At 40.7% G+C, this 20518-nt stretch overlaps 4 protein-coding genes across 9 annotated transcripts; 3 read left to right on the top strand and 1 right to left on the bottom strand.

Moving 5' to 3' along the window:
• Nucleotides 1-5403: 5403 nt before the first annotated feature.
• mafbb (v-maf avian musculoaponeurotic fibrosarcoma oncogene homolog Bb) lies at nt 5404-7384 on the bottom strand. Its single transcript, XM_047026674.1, has one exon. The coding sequence runs from the start codon at nt 7057-7059 to the stop codon at nt 6055-6057; it is 1005 nt and encodes a 334-aa protein (XP_046882630.1). The 5' UTR covers nt 7060-7384; the 3' UTR covers nt 5404-6054.
• Nucleotides 7385-8540: 1156 nt separating this feature from the next.
• Nucleotides 8541-11207, top strand: si:dkeyp-97e7.9 (DEP domain-containing mTOR-interacting protein). 4 transcript variants are annotated; one of them, XM_047026670.1, is made up of 9 exons: nt 8541-8711; nt 8932-9110; nt 9223-9346; nt 9575-9705; nt 9884-10096; nt 10178-10315; nt 10413-10483; nt 10575-10679; nt 10771-11207. In XM_047026670.1, exons 1-9 carry the CDS (start codon nt 8626-8628, stop codon nt 10891-10893), a joined length of 1170 nt encoding a protein of 389 aa, XP_046882626.1. In that variant the 5' UTR covers nt 8541-8625; the 3' UTR covers nt 10894-11207. The 4 variants fall into 4 exon arrangements, with proteins under 4 accessions (XP_046882626.1, XP_046882627.1, XP_046882625.1 ...); XM_047026671.1 differs by having other exon boundaries at nt 9575-9753; nt 10476-10483; XM_047026669.1 differs by having other exon boundaries at nt 9575-9753.
• A 202-nt stretch (nt 11208-11409) lies between these two features.
• On the top strand, nt 11410-15745 carry adnpa (activity-dependent neuroprotector homeobox a). Of its 2 annotated transcripts, none has more exons than XM_047026665.1 (4): nt 11410-11936; nt 12383-12495; nt 12648-12740; nt 12836-15745. In XM_047026665.1, the coding sequence occupies exons 2-4, from the start codon at nt 12388-12390 to the stop codon at nt 15218-15220; spliced, it is 2586 nt and encodes an 861-aa protein (XP_046882621.1). In that variant the 5' UTR covers nt 11410-11936; nt 12383-12387; the 3' UTR covers nt 15221-15745. The 2 variants fall into 2 exon arrangements, with proteins under 2 accessions (XP_046882621.1, XP_046882622.1); XM_047026666.1 differs by having other exon boundaries at nt 11443-11936; nt 12387-12495.
• Nucleotides 15746-16570: 825 nt separating this feature from the next.
• LOC124471992 (bcl-2-like protein 1) lies at nt 16571-19148 on the top strand. Of its 2 annotated transcripts, none has more exons than XM_047026676.1 (3): nt 16571-16798; nt 17618-18268; nt 18370-19148. In XM_047026676.1, the coding sequence occupies exons 2-3, from the start codon at nt 17744-17746 to the stop codon at nt 18511-18513; spliced, it is 669 nt and encodes a 222-aa protein (XP_046882632.1). In that variant the 5' UTR covers nt 16571-16798; nt 17618-17743; the 3' UTR covers nt 18514-19148. The 2 variants fall into 2 exon arrangements, with proteins under 2 accessions (XP_046882632.1, XP_046882631.1); XM_047026675.1 differs by having other exon boundaries at nt 16575-16802.
• Nucleotides 19149-20518: the final 1370 nt, after the last annotated feature.

Raw genomic sequence — 20518 nt, 5'->3', positions numbered from 1 at the left:
CAAGAGGACACACCCAATTCCCAGCATATATGGCATTTGTAGTTTCTCTTTAGTACTATGGTAGTATTATAGTTTTACTAGAAATGTGGAAACTAGATGAACATAACTAGTCGAGCCTTTACTCACCACAAATCAATGAATTGCAACTGTGTACTATCATAGTATTATACAGATAAATTAAACATATATCAGATCATTTGGGTTGATTAAGACAGTAGATACATGAGATAGGAGCATCTTCCAACACAATACTATATCAGTTTTGTAGTAAAATATTAGGTTGTGTAACTTGATGTTAAAAAAACAATGAGTTATACAAGTTAATATAAGCTATATAAGCTGGTTATACTAACTAGAGTTTATTCATCTTACTCAAATGTAGACTAAGATACAGTAATCAGTGCAAGCTATTTCTTCACGATGCACACATTAATATGAATAAATAAATCAAGTGACTGTAATAATTGATCATTTTCCTTGTTACAGTACATATCATTTTTTATATATAAAATGTACACTGAAGATGTTCAGATGTACAGTATTTTTAGTGACCAAAAACCATATTGCCCTCCCTAGCAGTAAAAGAATATGCCAGATCATTTTGAAGTCTAGTCCAGGTCACAACATAACACGTCTTGCAAAACACAGCAAGAAACATACGTGAGGGGCAGTATATGGGCAATTTACTTGCAAATACATATTACTTTGTAATTGCCTGAACCTTATGAGGAGGACATGTGAGTTATATATTCAGGCCGCAGTTCTATTCTATCTCCAATTTACTGTTGTTAACAGCATTTTTTCACTCCGAATGACAGATGGTAAAAAAAGTTTCCAGTTAGCTTTGAAATTGTGTAACCAGTAGTTTAAGGAAGTTTACCCTAGATCTGGAGTTGCTCAATCAAATCAAATGCTTGCTCTGGAATAGCCTTTGTAGCATAGTATAAAATGTGCTCGTTGTTGAGAAGGGCAATAATTAAGTCAACTAGGTATTTCAACATACAAGACCTCTTACTGTACTCTAGGATTGTGATTTATTCAAACATACACAGACTCTCATAACTACTTTCTTGTGTGGTACAGCCATACATGCACACAGTCAAACTGTCTTCTTTCTGAATGTAACATTCTCATCAGCTACATGTTTGTTTGAGACATGGAGAAAGAGTGTTGTCAGTTTTCAACAACAGCCCTCTTGCCACTGCTGAACTCCTCCACCAAGATATCTGGATATGAAATTAAAAACACAGAATACAGCAACAAGTGCTGGACTTGCTTTTGAATGTTGAACTTTACAGGTCACACATGTTGGCGTCTGACGGGCCCCAGACTCCGTGTTCTGCTAACACTACTGAGAGACATGTCTATGCTCTACAGAGAGAGAACAAGCAAGGCCCTGGAGCCAGGAGCTGTGAAAAGGAAAGGGGGAAGAACCTGAGTTAACCTCTGTTGCTCATGTTTCTCTAGTACCCTAATGGATGCCTGTCATCATTAAAGACTGAAAGAGGAGGGCGCCTGCCAGCTGCATGACCCCCATAAAACAGAACAGGAAATCCTAGCAGGCAACGAGAGAGATGGGGAAAGGAACTCCTGCCCATCCATTTTTCTCTTCTGCTCTCTATCTGTTATCTCTCTTTCTCACATGACCACACTCTTTGACCTCCAGTGTACTGCTGCTACACTCTGTTTTTCAAGCACTATGTGGATTTACTTGCTTCATCCAACAGCTGTGGCACCTCTATGAATAAACAAAAAACTGTGTACTTGTCAGAAAACTATACAGGAATTTATAATAACAGGAATTTAAATGTAAGGAAAGCAACTGTAATTCTTTCCCATTTCTTGTTGTGTAATTACCTCAGAATCTTAATCTTACTTCCCAGTTTATACTTACACCCTACCTGGAATCAAATGTGATCTCCTTCTATTGTACTCAAGATATTGAGGTTATCACATTTGCAAGTTTGTAACCTTTGCTCAGTCATCAAAGTCCACAGTCAGTTAAGTGAAAGGACTTTGTCACATCCTTTTAAATAGTGCTCAAAAGAAATGTGACAGGAGCTCTGTCAGAGGGCTTTCTTATCTGATCTTCTAAAACCTGTGCACAAACACGCTGAACACCCATCTTCAGGTATTTTATTGCATCCAATTTGATAGCGGACTAGGTTTATTGTAGCACTGGGGCTATACATTAATCTGGATCATGGGTTCACTCTGCTATGTCCTGATGGAGCTATCATGTGAGCTAGTAATTTACTCTACGGGAAACATGACTACAGTTGAAACTCTTAGGATTTCTCAATCTGGCCAAGAAGAGGTGAATTTCTCTGTAGGGTCATCAATCTAGGGAAATCTGAGTCAATACAAATGTGTGCATGTGTGTACATGAATCAGACTGTGACAACAGCTAGATACAACTGGACATACTGGGAGGAAACCACAGCCGCCCGAGCAGCATTTTCCTGCACCACACAACCCAACGCTCGCACAAAGAGTCACTTGACTGGGCACTCATATAGGAAGTGAAAGAGGAAGCCCCCCTATCCCATTCTCTATTCCAACCTCTGCTCTGCTGTTCACGTGAATCCACACATATAGACAGGTCGTACACATCAGTCTCAACCATTGCACAATAACAATGGCATGGGGGGAGGGGGGGGGGGACTGGCTCTGACTGGTTAAGTCCTGCTGTGGGGTCAGATGTCTTTGGACCAATATGAATATAATTGACCATCGTTGCTATATTTTAATTCTTCTTTTCTAAAAAAAAAAAATATATATATATACAAATGTTTACTGGCACGAAACATCAAAGTAGGACAGCAGCAAATACATAAAACCATTTGTTTTAAGTATGGGCTCCAAACTGAAGTGTGATGTCGATGATTTTGAGGATGGTGATACCGTTTTAAAGTTTGAGTCAGGGGCCCCATTTTGCCCCTCACACTTCCCTCTCTGCCCTGCACTGACGCCCCTGGCTGTGTTCATTGGTGACACTGCAGCATGGCGGCATGCATTCCTGTGCTTCTGCTCACACAATGGTGCACATCTCTGACATTCCTCTGTCTGTGCCCACTGTCTGAGAAACCAACAGTCCAAACTCACAGCTCCAAGAAGACAGATTTTCTGCCCCTGTCCCCAGTCTCTATCAATATCCAGAAAACAATAACGTTTTTTGACATATAAGTCATGTTGTATTTAATATTCTGAATGTCAAAAAGCAACTGTGATCATGTTACATCCAGGAGAGATAAATACATGCACATTGTGTGTCCAGTGTCCAGTACAGTGGACTTGTAAAGGTATTCTCATTGATAATTAAGAAGATTTAGAGGTGACAGAGGATCCTCCCCTTTCCATTCTCTTATTTACTTTCTTACAATCTCAATTTATCTCTTCTATTCTCAAATCTCTTATTTCCATCTCATTTCCACCCTTTTAGTCTTATACCCCCCCAAAATATATCTCAAATCAAATGTATCTGTTTTTCTATCCTCTAAATTCTATGCTCTCATTTCTCCCTAGCTCTCTCTCATTTTCTCTCTGCAATACTACAGAAGCAGACACCTTTTCCTCCTGCTGACTCAGTAATCAGCCTGAGGCGGTATGGGGTGGGGGTGTTGGTGGCCGTGAGGAGGGGGAAGTGCTGGGCTCTCACATCAGGCACACTAGCCTATCACATGCAGAGGAAAAGAGCTGGCTAATCGTTTCTACAATGGCACCCAGAAAGCTGTGTTGCAGGACCACAAACCGCTGTCTCCACTGATAATCTACTCCATGCGTTAAACACAGTGACTGTCGCATGCAGACAGAAAAATGGACTGATGGACACAACATACATACGTGCACACATGTACACATGCAAATACAGTTACTACAACATACAAGTAGATTTTGTGAGGTGAATAACTTGTATTTTTTTATATAGTATATTGTTCTCATATTTTTCCCATGAGACTATTTCAGGACAGAATTCAAGGACATTCAAATTGTGTCTGCTCTGTAGTGATGTAGAAGACGGGTGGAGTGTAGAAAAGAATTAGGGAGCTAGTAGTAGCTAGTATGGGTACTTTAGTTATTCCCTAGTAGCAAAACAGTAAGGGATCAGTAGTGGTAGAGAGGGGTTGAACCGGGAAACAGTAGGTAATACACAATTGCTATATTCTATGCAATAGCAGGGTAATGCGGAACAAAACATACTCCTTTTTCACCAAAATGTGCAATATAAGTAATAGATTTACATAATGTTTTATTAAATCCTTATCTTAAAAAAAACAGATGACCTTCAGTGAATTCTCAGGGAAAGTCCTTTTGCACCTGTGGTGTGTATGTAGGGCTGTTCCACTGAACAGAGAGAAAGGTCGACACTGGTAGGTCAAGAAAGGAGAACCTGCTACAAAGGCTAAAGTTGGAGTCCTTGGTGGCACACCTGCTCTTCTGAAATCTAGGAAGGGTATATAGGAGAACAAGAACAAACAAGAGAGACCATCTGACATGACTAATGCACTTCACAGGCTATAGAGAAATAGAAAGTTGTTTCATTTCTAATGAATCACATTCTCTACAGCATGACAAAAGAGTACACCATAATTTGCTGTGGTTGTTGTTTTTCTTTTCCTCAGTTAATGTTCACAGAGATGACCTGTTTGTCAGAGGAAGGGAATGGAGAGGAAGTCTGCTTTCCACTCATATTATCTCTGCCACACAGCCTAGCCAGTGAGCCGTCAGTGCTTTCACATGCAGCTGTCCCTCAGGAAGCAGCACTTCATGAAAGTCAAAGATCAGGAAAGAAAAAAGAACCTCTCATCCTTTCATTTACATCCAATCAAAAAAGACAAGCAATGTATCAAGCTAAATGCATCGAAGATTTTTGTTGCAATATTTTTGTTGGACTTTTGGTTAGAAGTGCACCAAACCAATTAGCCAACAGTAAATCGCCTGAAGCTTGACACAAGCTAATTTAGAAGTGTTCATTTTACACCAGCAGTGTTTATATGAGTCAATCTCGTGAGAGTGGACCTACAGTATATAAACACTCAACGAGTAAAATGAACACTACTGGTGTTAACTTAACACTTTGAAATTTGCTATGCTATAGAGATGTTGGCAAACCAGGGATAATGTCTCTAACAATAGACGTTTGTGACAGAGCATAATGCATAATTTTATAGCACCTTAAGAAAAGGGTTTAAAGTTTCAGATAAATACAGCACTCCATGACTGACCTTTTTGGGGTTGTGCAATTATATTTCAACAGTCCACTAGAGTTGAGAGACTCATCTTTTTTATAATGTATTCTGTAAAACGTAGAGCTGTATGCATATGTATGTTTAATAAGATGTCTTGATTATATGTACCTTAATGGGCAAATACAAAAACTAAACTGTATGAAACACAAACTTGCAGAGAAGATGTAATGGCTTTATTGGTCTGAAGCAGATGAAAACACTTAAAATACAAACAATAATGCCCAATTGCAAGCTACTATTCATTCATATAAAAGCTCTATTTCCTGCGCAATTCACAAAAGTTGTAAAAAGATAGAGAACAAACTTATCTGCCCAGCAGAAATTCTTACAGGGAAACATGATCTATATTTTCAGTGAAAATCAGGCCAAACAGATAATAGCACTAGATGAAAACATGTAATTGCCTAAAATAAACAATAGGCTACTTTAAAATTATGTCGGTTGATGCCATGAAAAATATACCAGAGAACAGGTTACGGAACGACCAATTTATGCCATAGCAATTTCCGATTGTTTATCTTTATAAACAAAGGTGTGAGTGAAAAGTATTTTAATGAAGGTTTGAATCTTAATCTAGTCAAAAGCCATTTTCTAAATGGCATACATGACCAGCATGCATGTAACTTTCTTTATCTGGCTTTTACATTTCTTATTGAGCTTAATCACAAAGTATAGCCTATGTCATAGGCCTATAATGATATTAATGACGATGTAAGGTTATAAAAGTATTTGTCATTGAGATCAACACTTCGGCTAGTTAACTTAATCAGTAGGCCTATAATTACATCATATCTTAAAAAACTGTTCACATGAAATATTCTGGTGAAGAAGGGTTGTCACTAGTAGACCCTGTTTCATGGTAACCATTTGAACCAGTCAATTTTTCGCATTTGAGTTTGTATGCGTCCCTTTCGCGTGCCAGCCGGTTGAGCTCGTGCTTCAGCTGCTCTACCTGTGTGACAAGACTGGTCTTCTCGTGCTCCAGAACGTGCTTCTGCTGAACACGTTTGTAGCGACATGATTGAGCATAACCTCGGTTTTTCAAGGTTCTGCGCTTCTGCTTCAGACGCATAACTTCGTCTTTGCTCAGACCTCTTAAGTGCCGGTTCAACTCCCTAACGGACATGGAGACAAGCTGGTCATCTGAGAAATGGTTCTCTACGTTGAGACGTCTATCGTGGCGATGTGGATGGTGTAGGTTGTGCGCACTGTGGGTAGGTTGCTGAGATAGTGGTGAGTTTGGACATGAGGTATCGATGTCTCCCTCGTGGTGATATTGATTTTGGCAGTGCGTATTTTGCATATCTTGCATCTCAGGGTGACCCGAGAGGGCATCAGGTTGGCGGAGTAGTCCAGAATACTGCTGGCCATGGCCGTTGAGGTGATGTGCTGACCCATATCCTTCAAATTCCGCTTGGAGAGGTTGTTGGTGACTGTTCGGAGTGGATTGGTGGCCATGCACGGTGGTACTGATGAGGGCCTCGACAGCGTCTTCGGGTGTCAGGCCGAAAGTATGAGAATACATTTGCTGAGCGTAACCTCCGCTGGTGGCTATCCAATAATTATCACCAGTGTTATTCCTCTGCTCGCCAGGATTTAGACTTGGTGATGAGGGCACCGAACTGCAAGGTGTACTCTCTGGCGTGGATGAGACGGAGTCAGGTCTCTGAAGCTGGCTGCCCGGCCCAATGAAGGGTCGATCGATCCCCTGCATTGTCTCCTTCTTCACGTCGAACTTAATCAAGTCGAACTCGTTGACAAAATCCATAGGGCTTTTCTGAAGTTCCAAATTGTGCGCTTCGGATGTCATATTATCAAGAATTTGTGTTCCGTGGGCCTTATCCAATAATCACAAAAATAATAATTTTTCATGCAGTATTTCAGTCTTTTAGTTTAAGGCACAAGTCGAATAATACGTGCAGAGACTGTGCGGAGTAAAGTACATACAATGTTCAGCAGCGCTTCTATCTAACAAACAAACCACCGATTCCCCGAAATGTAGATAGTTTAATCCTCGAGTTAGACCACATAAGGAAGACTACGGGTTGAGTACGGTACGGGACCCACCGTGCGATATTGCACTGTGTCTATTTTACCAGGAGCGCACTTTCTTCATAAAGCACAGTGATGTCACGCGGTGTAGACTACACCTCCATGCTCCTCTCCAATAAAAACACGCCAAAGATGATTTGCATAAAAGCTGATGTGTGCGTTTTAGTTTCAGGATTTGACCATTTTTCTGAGGTTAAAATGGTGTCCACGGTTTTAGGTTTGCAACGATATTGGCACAGTGTTTGACTCGCCATTCCAACACGTTTTCATGTTTTAATACATTGTGTAAACAATCATGGTAGGCCTATCATAAAAACAGCGATTATTTAGCACGTTATTTCACTGTAGGCTATTATTGTCTCTTCATTTCATATGACAAAGATGTATATTTATCATTCAGCAATTTATAGAAACACTGTGGATTAGACTAAAATTTCGACTGAATTTAAGACAAAGGCCGTTGTATTAACACTACCTTCTCCGTTTTCAATTGTTGTTCAAACAACCCCCATCTACACTTATCCTGTGACTAAAGACAGTACACAGCCATGAAATCTATCTCAAACGTAGGCTGTATTGCAAAAGCATGCCATTAACACTATTAACATAATTGTCTCCAGTCCCCATCTATATTAGGTTATGTAGACTGGCTATCATGTATTTTTTATTCAGACAATAATTATGGTTCTATGCTGACCTCTTGTGTTCAGAATGCAGCCCTTCCAAACAAAAAGTTACAATGGAAGTAAATGGTGACTTGGTTAATGGAAGTAAACTAAACGGGCGTAAGATATACAATTTGCGTTTGTCCACCTAATTCAAATGCAGCCATATGATTGGATATGTTCATTAATTGGCAGCATTTGTATTAATATTGATCCTGACATTTGAGGCAGTTCTTGATTTACTAATGTTTTATGCCTCCAGTTATACATTGTGTTCACAGTGTTACTGATTTAAATAACGCATCACCCAAGCTTTCTGAAAATAATTCATGATAATGAATCCTGAAGTAGCAGTTCATAGACACAAATCAGCTTGCCTTTGTTGTTGTGGCAGCCCTCCCTCCAGGTCTTGTGACCTATAGCAGTCTTCTAAACGTCACCTGGATAAGAAACTCCAGGAGGACTTGTTTTGCAGCAATGTACAATATATCCTATTACGTCTGTACAACCCCCCCCCCCCCCCCCCCCCCCCCCCCCCCCCCGCTCCCCATGTGTATACACAACATCTATCCCACATTTCAAGAGGGTGTCATACACTGGGTATTTGGTCAATATAAAAGGCTGGTGACGGTCAGTGGTACACCCAATGTCAGAGTAACATGGACAAAATGGGAAGTAACAAGAACAGAAAAGCTATGGCCAGATTACACAAGGCTGAAGTTATGATTGCTGGAGAACAACTCAGGTATGCAGAAAAGTGAGAAAGACTAACATGAAATTGTATGTTTGTTAGGAGGGTGGGATGACTAGATGGTTGGGTGAAGTTATGAGACAAAATTAAATAGTTATTTAGTCAGTCAATGGCTTAGAGGATTTTGCACATTTAAAACAATTTAAAGCTTAAAATTGACCCAACATCAGTCTATAACACACAATCTGAAGAGTTAATGTCACTTATTTTCAAGGCTCAGGTTGCATGATGGAAAGCTAATCAAGGACCGGAGGTACCACCTGCGCACATACCCAAACTGCTTTGTTGCCCTAGAGCTAACTGACTGGCTGGTCAGCCACAAAGAAGCTCCTGATAGAGTCACAGCTATCTGTCTAATGCAACACCTGATGGACCATGACATAGTACATCATGGTAAGGGGTCATGCAAAACATATTTAACCTCTATAGTATTCTTTAACACTTTGACTACAAACCCATAAACACATTATTCTGATCGGTCTCTCTTACACTCCGTTTTCTTCAGTTTGTGACAAACGTCCTATGTTCAAGGATGCAAAATTGCTGTACCGTTTCCGTAAGGATGATGGCACATTTCCGTTTAACACAGAGGTGAAAGTGTTCATGCGTGGACAAAGGCTGTATGAACAGTAAGAGCTCTGTATTGCCCCGCAATATTCTCTATCTGGCAGGGACAGGTGTCCTTGAAGTGTTCTGTGTACAATACTTGGAAAAGGTTGTGTGTAGCCATGTCCATAGCTTTGTTCTCTAAATTAAGTTAATATATTTGTTTAATTGATGACCTACAGGAAAACCATGTGTATTAAAGGTAAAATCAACCAAACATTCATGAACATGTGTGTGTGTGTGGATTTCAGTTTAATATCAGGAAGGGACTCCATTTTGCAACTAAGGGAGGAACGGGGCGTAGCATACCAGCGTTCCTTTCCTGGCTGCCAGCTGATAGACTGGTTGTTACAGAATGGAGAAACAGAGAGTCGTCGCAAAGGTTTGGACCTTTGCCGTGCCCTGCTGGAGCATGGCATCATTCAGCATGGTCAGAAGAGGCCCCTCAACCTTTAACCTCATATAATTTAATATTGGCCAATTGTATTATTTCCTCTGAACTTACCCTTTATTTCTTTCATGTCACTTGCTCTCTTTCCCCTCATTTATTCTAACGCCAGTGTGTAAGAAGCACAACTTCTTTGACAGTGGGTTACTGTATCAATTCTGCATAAATTTTCGTCGGCGCCGCCGTTTGTCTGAGCTCTTGAATGAAAGCGAAAGAGAGAAAGAAGAGGAGGTTGCAGTGCAAGCACAGGAAGACATCCATGCTGACAGTCCTTTTGTCCTGCGAAAGACTCCCCCACTAGAGAACTGTAGTGGATTTCAATCTTGTAAGTGAATTCAACATACATAAAGTACCCTGACTGTCACACACCAGTTCTATGTCTAATACATTTAACCTTCCGATGTAGTGCAGAACAGTATGGAGATAAATGCAACACACAATGTGCACTGGGGAAGCTTGAATTCATTTCAACTTCATCCTACTGGATATTTACCCCCTGCCATTCTGTCCTCTACCACATTTATGCAATGTAATCCCAAATCAGGTAATTTAACCATTCAATATTACCTACCAGACGTTTACAAATGTGATTGACTTGATATCCCTATGTTTAAACTATAACCACAATCTGATAATGTCAGTGCTTAGGAGCAATGTGACATGTGATGACTTGGTGTCTCCTGGTGCACCTTTCATCAAGAAAGTGTTGACGGTGAGCATCCACATTTTGTAAATCTATTTTGTCTGGCTTTACTTTGAGAAAGTTCCATTAAATGTCATGTTTTTTGTGTTCACTACCTCAGGTGATGGGTGACGCAGTGGGTTGGGGTTTTGTCGTCAGGGGTATGGCTCCCTGTTATGTTCAAGCAGTTGATCCAGGAAGCCCTGCAGCAGCTGCAGGAGTTAAGGTAACATACCCAGAAGTTTTAACACAATACACAAACACACATTCATGTCATCTTTCAGTAAACTCACCTGTAATTCTGCTTCTCCTTTCAGGTCCGCCAGTTTGTGTGCCGTGTGAATGGACAAAGTGTTCTTACTATGGATTACCATGCAGTTTCAAGACTTGTGATGACTGGACCACAAACAGTTGTGTTAGAGGTCATGGAACCACGGTGATAACACATTATTTTATTATTTTGTAAAATGAGTGATATGCTTAAAATTGTGACGGCATGTGCATAAAAGCCCATTTTAAGAAGTTATGAAGGTAGCCTACAGTTGCATTGTAATTAAGCAACTGAGATGTTGAACTAGCATTCTTTTAGTTGTTGTTCACCGTACCTGCTTTACAATGTGACAAATAAATACCAACTGTTCCTTGATTTTGACCTCAGAAATACAGATAAACGATGCACTTCTGACCTTTGATTCTGCATAATTCTGCACTGTTGCGTCGCTTTAAATAAAATATATTTTTAATGTATAATTATTAGGGGTGTATTGTGTGTTTTAATGGGTGATAAAGCCTTTCATAATGGATGGCTATGTGACCGACACGTGGATACTGATATACTCGGATACCACATCCATGAAGGATACCATGAGAACAAATGAGACCATCAGAAAGGAGGCTGGTTGAAAACTATGGAGAGCATACCTTCTTTGCCTTAACTTCGTAGCAACCCCCTTACTTCCGTCTTTTTCATTTCGCCATTTTGAATTGTGTTGACTACACTGCGCTAGCCACATCTGAGCTAGCTAGTTCGGGTGCAAGCTGATTGTTGTTAAAAGGGAGTTCGCTAGCTAGCTAGCTTTTATAGCTTGTCTATTGTAACATATAACGCCGGGCAATTGGTGCGGTTAAGTCAATATTTAGCTTTATGCCCCGACTCTAATACCAACCTAAGATTATTTTACTAAACTATCGTTCGGATGAAACAATTGCCGATGAAAAACCAGACAGCTGCAGTGCCCGCAGCCAGCAGCACCCGGCTCTGTGCTACGTACAAGTAGCTCGTAAGATAGCTAGATTAGCTAGCTAGTAGCTACAGTAAGCGCGAGGGAGTGAATACAACGTCTGGACAACGGCATCATTAAGTTTATAGCTAGGCTACAGTTTATAGTTACAGCTATTGCTAACAAGCCAACATTGAACATTTACCCTGGCAATTTGCTAGCTACGTAGCTTTTCAAATTGTGTGACATTAAACAAGAGGCAGGTGAGTTTCACGATAGATTGCTTGCTACAGTAGCTAAGTTACAAATATGGAAAATGCAAATGGTTAGCTAGTCTAAGCTACTAGTAGCTTGCTTATACCAATTTAATCACGCAAGCCAACTTGTTCTGCCTGTCTACCTTACACCACACATATACAAATCTAGCTAGTTTTATTCACTAAATTAAGTATTTGCCAACTCAGCTGGCTAGCTTTTGATTGTTCATATTTCTTGACTTTAGCTAGCCTAGCTAGCTAAATGCAGCTGCATGTAATACTAGCAATGGGGGGTTGCGACCAGCTAGTCTGCTTATTTCAGCCACCTTATTACAAGGCCACGTTCTGTCTACAGCTGTCAAAAGCAACTTAACTTCAGGTTAAGTGAAAAGTATTGATATATTTTTGATGAAACGACTCACTTTAACCAATCATTTATCCCTTGCAACCAGAAAGGATGTACCAGCTCCCTGTTAACAACCTCACTAGGTTACGGCGAGCCAGAAAGCAGGTTAAGAAGGCGCTAAGCGACATTGGACTTGAGTATTGCAAGGAACAGGTGGAGGTAAGTATACTTGGATGTTATGTGAAATTCAACTGTCAAGATGCTTCTTTAATATACATGACCTACCGCATACTTCCATGATAGTTGGCATCTCTTGGCTAAATACACATGTCTTTTGTATACTTACTGTCTCCCTTTTTCTCTACACACAGGACTTCAAAGAATTTTGCCCAAATGACCTCTATGTTAAGAACACTCTTTGCCTTGACATATGTTCATGGGATCCATCACTTTCTAGGACACAGGTATGATGCAAACCTTAGTCAATACATGTACATGAATAGTGTCTTTTGTTGCATAATTTTTTTTTTCTAATGGTTGACCTGTGGTTGTCTTTCAGGAGTATCGGTCAAAGCCTTTCTGTTGCACCGAGTGTTCTTTTTCTTCCAAGTACTACTCAGGCTACAAGAACCACTTCCGCAATGTGCACAGACAGAATTTTGAAAACCGTATCCTCCTCAACTGTCCTTACTGTACCTTCACAGCAAGCAAGAGAACTATGGAGACACACGTCAAGATTTTCCACATACCCAGTTCACCAAGACAAGGACTGGGGACCTACCATGGAACTCCTACAGGACAGAAGGACAGAATATGGCTTGACAAAGGCAAACAGGGAGACAATGTAGAGAGGGCAATGTACTATTGCAAGAAGTGCACCTACAGGGACCCTCTTTACAATGTTGTGCGAAGGCACATCTACAGGGAACATTTCCAGCATGTGGTCTCACCCTATGTTGCCATGGTTTCAGAGTCATCACTCAAAAATGGTGCTAACACTGTCAACGGCAACAACATCCTTTGTAAGAGATGCCAGTTTTCCACTCGTAGTTATGAAGCACTAGTGCAGCATGTTGTAGAGTATCATGAACGGATTGGCTCTCAGGTGACAACTATGATTGGGCATGCAAATATTGTGGTGTCCAGATCACAAGCATACTCTGGGATGTCACAAAAGGGTTCAATGATATCTGCAGGGGGGCGTGGACTGACATCTGAGCAGCTTAGCCACATGATGGGGTCCCATATCAAGCAAGGACCCTCTGGACTGAAGAATGTAACATCCCAGTCCTCCATTCCTGGCCACCAGGTGCGTGTCACTGTTCCTGGAAGCAACGGTTTAGGAGAGGGCCCAGGAATGCAGACACCTGTCACTACCACCAGCTTAAGCACAGCCCAAACACAGAAGTGGAAGATCTGTACTGTTTGCAATGAGCTCTTCCCTGAAAATCTCTACAGTGCTCATTTTGAAAAAGCACATAAAGCAAAAAAGGTATGGGCTATGGCCAAGTACATCATGAAGATCCACAATTTTACCAGCAAGTGTTTGCTTTGCAATCGATATCTGCCTAGTGATACACTGCTTAATCATATGCTGATCCACGGGCTGTCCTGCCCACAGTGCCATGCATCCTTCAACAATGTGGAAAAAATGCTGGAGCATGTAGGATTGACTCATCCTGATGACTTTGTTGGACCGCCTGCTGCCTCTCCGCTAACCTTTGACCTCACCATCAAACAGGATAAGCCCAAGAACATTCAGCTTATTGTTATCACTTTCAATATGAAGGAGCCTGTATCTGCCCAGGAGCAGTCTTTGGCTGCCCATGCTTCAAATACTGTCTCAGCCTCTGTGAAGAACTTTCCCTCAAAGATGGCTGAGAGAAAGAATGATCTACTTTCCAGAAGTATGTCTCAGGCCACTGGGTCTAATAACAAAGAGGTTGGAAAAACCTTGTGCCCACTGTGTTTCACCATCCTTAAAGGTCCCATCTCAGATGCTTTAGCTCAGCATCTTAGAGAACGACACCAAGTGCTCCAGACAATGCACCCGGTTGAGAAAAAGATGACGTACAAATGCATACACTGCCTGGGTGTCTACACAAGTAACATGGTGGCCTCAACAATCACTCTACACCTCGTGCAATGCAGAGCTGTAGGAAGGTCCCAGAAGGGCCAAGGCATAAAGTCTGCCTTGACGCTGAACTCCTCTGGGGCTGGCTTTCTAAAACGTCAGCTACCTGTTCAGACCACACCTGACCCTAAGAGGATGAAGATGAATGATGAAGTTGCATATTCCCCCACCACTGCAGGGAAGCTGGGAGAATCTGTTGATCTGGTGTTGGATCCAAGGAGCTATGAGCACAAGACGTATGAAGATCGAAAAGCATTCCTCACTACCTACTTTAACCAGCGCCCCTACCTATCTTCACACGAGGAAGAGAAGCTGTCTGCAAGCCTGTGGCTGTGGAGGTCGGACATTGCCAGCCACTTTGCCAACAGAAGGAGGACCTGTGAGAGGGAATGTGAAACCCGAAAAGTGTCTGTTTTACTTGGCTTCGACATGCAGGCCCTAATGAAACTCAAGCACGACATGAAATTTGTGGAAATTACAAAGCCACCAGGCACCTCAGTGGTAAGATCAAACGTGGGCTTCAAGTCTGCACCAAAACCAGACCAAAGCAAGCAACTTGAGACAATTAACTGTACCCTCAAGCTGAGTGCCTACACACAGCCTATATCCATTGACTCAGACAGTGAACCAGAACAAGAAGATAATGCTGCTGAGAATGGGGAAATGGACACAAAGCAGCATGCTGTCAGATCCCATGAGAAAACAAACCTATTGGAGGGAAACTCCTCTGCAGTCATTGATGGACCTTCAAGGGAGGATATGAATACCTTGCAAGAGGCAAAGTCAAATGCTTGGGTGACTCTCTGTTAGTATCTTTAGAGCTGCTCCTGCTTCACAAGGAGTCTGCAGGTCAGATTGAGAGAGGAGCATTTGGTGGGCAGGAATTTATTCAACTTAGTCCTTGAATAGGAGGAAAACCTCTAAGGGAACCAAGACATTTACAGTTTGGATTGATACGGTTAGAGATTAAATACTGTAATTCCCCCAGATTGGACCTTTTAATATCAGTGTTTGAAGAAACCATTGTGCTCTGCAGCACTGAGAATGCTGAAACGTATAACCAGGCTTAATAACTGTGCAACACAGTATGGCGTCTGTAATTAACATTGGTTGTGTGATATTGTATATTTAGATCATGCATACATTGTCTGTTACCCATTGGCATGTGTCTCACAAAGATTCATGTGAAGAATAACAACAAAAAAACATGACCTTTCCCTCTTCACAATTTTCCGTCTTCAATGATAAGAGCAGGAACTGTATAATATTGTCATTTCACATTTAGAAATTGTAGATTAGATGACAATTGCTTATGTCAATGTTTAAATAAATTGGTTTGATAAAACAATTTGACTTCCAAGTTTTATTTTAAGGACACAAAACATACATTGAATACATAATACCATAGTGACGAATGTAAACATCCATCCATCATCTGCCGCTTTTTCGGGGGTCGGGTCACGGGGGCAGCAACCTAAGCAGGGAGGCCCAGACTTCCCCGGCCACTTCCACCAGCTCCTCCTGGGGGACCCCGAGGCGTTCCCAGGCCAGCCGAGAGACATATTCCCTCAAGCGTGTCCTGGGTCTTCCCCGGGACCTCTTCACAGTGGGTCGTGCCCAGAACACCTCACCAGAGAGGCGTCCAGGAGGCATCCTTATCAGATGCCCGAGCCACCTCAACTGGCCCCTCTCGAAGAATGTAAACATAATATGGAAATATAATGTGGAGATGTGTCAGTGACATTTGTACAAACCCATAATAATACAAGAAAAGCTATGGGGTTATTTTATTTAATTCAGACAAAGAAGAATGTTAAATAATTTAGTTAATCGTTAAATATAATTTATTATAATTTAAAAATAACATATTGGAACAGGGAACTGTTAGACTAGACTGATAACCGGGAAACATTTTTGTTTACATACTTCTATCGTATAATTAATGTCTAAACATTACAATTACAAATTGGTAGCAAAAAACAGTAGCCTACAAAGTAGACTGAGAAATGTAAACTTTAAATGAAACACAACACAAAATTAACAAGCGGAAACACGTAAGCAAAAGGGTGGTAGTGGTTCATCAAAAATAAAAATATGCACGTTTTTGTAAATTCTCAAGGCTTGTTTAGTTTATGGGCTACATTTCACTTACCGGTAGGACGGTCGACGCTATTTGTTTTACTTCCGTTGTACCTTACCTTTGATTGGCAGAACTAAGTTGAAGGCGGTATATCCCACTACGTGCTGCGTCCAATGGCCAGCGTGAAAACTAGCATTTTTCACTGACTCAATTTAGCTTATCGATGGTGCAAATATGTCTATATTGTATACGATTTTGTGCACAAGATTCAACTTCTTAGAAATGCGGTATCGTTATTTTGAATGACTGTAGGTACGGTATTTATTTTGTTACTGTTGTGAAAAGACTGTTTCAGTATCTACTTATATCTTATGAAAATTGCTATGGAGATGGAAACTAGCTAGCTAGCTAGCCAGCTAGCAAGCCTCTACAACTAGTATTCTGACTGCACGATATAGGAAGCTGTCAACAGCACAGCAGCAAGCTAGCTAGCCAACTTGCTAGCTAATAATGGCCTTTTGAACTATTTAAGCCATATTTTATAGCGAGGTGTGCATAATTCATTGGAAGATAAGTTCTATGTCGAATGTATTACGTCTGTTAATCACACGCAGTAGCACTTTTTTCTGCAATGTAAAGTTTTCCATTTTCTCTGGGTGTTCTGTGTAAAACAAGCGAATGGTAATATTCACAGATAGCTAGCGCTAACGTTAAGCGTTATAATTTCTAGTAGGAGCTTTAAATTGGTTAACTATTTTAGGAAAGGCCCAGATGGAAATGTCATGCGCAGTCTGTTTATCAAGACGAGCTAATAAATATCATCCATAATTTAAGCTATAGGGATGGTTACTAGCCCTGGCATGGCAAACGACAATACATTGAAGCTATAGTGCCTTGATTGCACAAGAAACATTTCTATGGAAAAAAAAAACTTGGATATTCTACTTGTTTAGATGGTATTTTTCTATTTATAATTCTAACACTGATTAGCTACTGGAAGTTGTAATGTGATAAAGTTTGTTGTTGTTAAGCTTCATTGTTAACCTTTTAAACCAATAACATTGACATTAAAGCTGCTATGAAATTGTGCAATGCTGACCATTTGTTTCCATTGTCTCCATCTACAGCCCAAGGAAAACACAGTCAGACGACATTTCGGTCATCCAAAATAGTGTGAAGCATGGCACGAGAGTCCTGGAAACGTTGTTAGGACGGACAGTCAATGGGAGAGGAGGGCACATAGGTTGGAAACAATGTCTTACAGTAACCGTGAGCTGGTGGTGTTTTTCATAAGCTATAAACTTTCACAGAGGAATTATCCCATTTCTCAGTTGGGACTGGAAGATGCCAGTGAACGGACTAATGTTGACAAGACCAATGTATCCCCTGTTAATGGATCTGCTGAAAATGACCGAAATTGCAGAGGCAGTCTGGGGATATCTTCACCTCCTCAGGGGGGTATAGAGGCGGTTAAAGCAGCTCTTAGAGACTCTGCAGATGAGTTTGAATTGCGTTACACCAGAGCCTTCAATGATCTCTCTTCTCAACTGCACATCACCCCTGCCACAGCATACCATAGCTTTGAAAGTGTAATGAACGAGGTGTTCAGGGACGGCGTCAACTGGGGACGTGTAGTAGGCCTGTTTGCGTTTGGTGGTGCTCTTTGTGCTGAGTGTGTCGAGAAGGATATGAGTCACCTGGTAGTGCGTATTGCAGATTGGATGACAACCTACCTGGACAAACACATCCAGCCATGGGTACAGAGACAGGGTGGATGGGTGAGTTAAGCTAAATTATTTTTTCACGTAATTGGATGCAGACACGATGGATGTGCCATAGTAGGCTCTTATTAATGACTTTGATTTCATGTCCTGGGCAGGACCGATTTGCTGACATTTTCGGCAGGGATGCTGCTGCTGAGGTTCGACGTTCCCAGGAGAACCTAAGAAGATGGCTGCTAGTAGGGGCGATACTGCTTGCAGGAGTGTTGGTTGGCTCTCTCATTGCAAAGAAACATCATTGAAGTGGAAAAGCTGCACCCAGTTAACCCTCAGTACATTTAAACGCTAAATTGGCATAAAATAGAACGGAATAGTTTATGTTTACATTAGCCCAGTCTGCTTGTGCACTGACCAGAATCCTGATTCCTAACCCTGGCTGAAGAAGTTTTTGGGCTGATACATGTAGCTTGGTGAGTTATTTTACTTCTCACCTTTATTCGTCCTGTCCTGCAATTTTCTCACATTTCCAAGTTACCTGTAACATAACATTTTATAATATTGTTTCTATATTGTTATTGCTTTGTTTGTTTTGATTTTATGGACAGTGGTGTTGCACTCAAAACAGTAGTGGACCTGATAAGCTAAGAGTGAGTGGGATATTTACAGTGGTTGTGATAAGAGACTGTTTGTGTTCTTTTTATTATGTTAGCGTGTTATCAACCATACCCGAGGAGCGATTTTAAGATTATTTTTCAAATTGACATTCGAAATATATTCAGCATTCCAAAAGATTATAATTACTTTGCTCTTTAAGTTCACTCAAATCGTACAACTGATTTATTTTGCCATTTTCTAATGTTAAATTCCATCTTGCTGTACTTGATTACGGGCATGCCTAAATAATAAAACATATTTATGTTTTTATTGTTTGAACTTATTTGATGGTTGATTTATGAATTTGACAGAGAGCATATAATGCAATTTGCAATATTAGGACATTTTTTTATTTTGAATAATTCAGATAGACACAAATAGGAAGTGTTTCTGGTTCACCTTAACTAATCAGAATGCCTTAATCGGGGTGTGTTTTTGTTAATCAGGTGTCAATGATATTGATTGATGCAGAAATACAGACATGTTGCGCGTTACAGAGATGTGATTTAGGTGTTTATCACATGGATACAAATTATTATTGCTGCAGTCTTATAGTCTTCCAATGGGGGGCGGTATGCACAGTATAACCTATGAGTGATTGTTTTAACCAACCAATTCAAGTCCAGAATTACCTTTTAATATTTTTCATCCTGCCTGATTTATTGGATAAAATGCATTTTTGCATGGCATATTATATGTCAAGTTTAAGTTAGAAGTAGGCAGGAGTATTTTAACTTCTAATACTTCCATTATGTAGAGCCAATGATCCATATTTCCACATGGTGTTACTTTTTCCCTTTTAAAGACAACTATTCTGCAGAGAATGAATGAACCAGTGTTTTTTGGCCAACAGTTTCATTTACCAGACAATAATGGGATAAGTTATTTCCCTATCACCAAATCATGAGAATGTTTATTAATTGTAACCCAGCACATCCAGATATAAAGCACAAAGAATAAAACAGTATGAATTTGAAAGAAAGATACACTTACATGATCTGAACAATAGATGGCTGTGTGAGCAGACTTGACTGAGTTAGTGGTTGCCTGTCCATCCTTGTCCTTTGTTACCGTTTCCCCAGAACAGGTCAGGTTGTATGAGTAGATGAGACATGTTAAAAGTCCAAAAGATTAATTATGGTCACTCCAGCTTTTTGTTGTATCTATTTTTTTATAAAGGCATATTCTTTCCCTCTAGAACAGCTTAGAAGGGTTAGGGTTAGGTCAACTCAGAGTCAACTGAGTTGTGTTCTCCCGTATCAGTATGTTTGCAAGGGAGAACTTTGAAGAGGTCTGGTTCTTCTAGTTATAGGAAAAAAGAAAGAAAAATCACTGATATCGCATGAAGACAGTTGATCAAATTCCCATTATATAGAGATAAATCAGTATTTGCCATGTTTCTCATCAGTAGATTGGGTTTTTTATTAAATGATGACACACATCCTAATATTGGATGAATTTGGGCAGTATCTGTTATGTGTCTCGGTAGTTGTCTCATGAGTATGTAGCATGTCCAGATGCTCCCTATATACCTACAGTAGCACACGTGCAGGGAACGGTGAAACACACATGGATGCTAGAGTGAACACCAGAGTAACTCGACTCATTTGTTCCTGTCCTGCTGTCCTTCCTCCCAGGGCTGTGGTGGGAGCC

Source organism: Hypomesus transpacificus, chromosome 9 (genome assembly GCF_021917145.1).
Source record: "Hypomesus transpacificus isolate Combined female chromosome 9, fHypTra1, whole genome shotgun sequence".
NCBI classification, from domain to species: domain Eukaryota; kingdom Metazoa; phylum Chordata; class Actinopteri; order Osmeriformes; family Osmeridae; genus Hypomesus; species Hypomesus transpacificus.
Note: the sequence above shows the minus strand (reverse complement) of the source record. Positions and strands in the feature narration are given on the sequence as shown.

What these genes read in the sequence shown, in the direction of transcription:
- mafbb (XM_047026674.1), bottom strand. Translation starts at nt 7,059, where the DNA reads ATGACATCCGAAGCGCACAATTTGGAACTTCAGAAAAGCCCTATGGAT.
- si:dkeyp-97e7.9 (XM_047026669.1), top strand. Translation starts at nt 8,626, where the DNA reads ATGGACAAAATGGGAAGTAACAAGAACAGAAAAGCTATGGCCAGATTA. An exon ending in GCATGGCATCATTCAGCATG is followed by an intron (nt 9,754 to 9,883) that starts GTCAGAAGAGGC and finishes TTCTAACGCCAG; the next exon opens with TGTGTAAGAAGCACAACTTC. An exon ending in GCAATGTAATCCCAAATCAG is followed by an intron (nt 10,316 to 10,412) that starts GTAATTTAACCA and finishes TGATAATGTCAG; the next exon opens with TGCTTAGGAGCAATGTGACA.
- adnpa (XM_047026665.1), top strand. Translation starts at nt 12,388, where the DNA reads ATGTACCAGCTCCCTGTTAACAACCTCACTAGGTTACGGCGAGCCAGA. An exon ending in ATTGCAAGGAACAGGTGGAG is followed by an intron (nt 12,496 to 12,647) that starts GTAAGTATACTT and finishes CTCTACACACAG; the next exon opens with GACTTCAAAGAATTTTGCCC. An exon ending in CATCACTTTCTAGGACACAG is followed by an intron (nt 12,741 to 12,835) that starts GTATGATGCAAA and finishes GTTGTCTTTCAG; the next exon opens with GAGTATCGGTCAAAGCCTTT.
- LOC124471992 (XM_047026676.1), top strand. Translation starts at nt 17,744, where the DNA reads ATGTCTTACAGTAACCGTGAGCTGGTGGTGTTTTTCATAAGCTATAAA. An exon ending in TACAGAGACAGGGTGGATGG is followed by an intron (nt 18,269 to 18,369) that starts GTGAGTTAAGCT and finishes TGTCCTGGGCAG; the next exon opens with GACCGATTTGCTGACATTTT.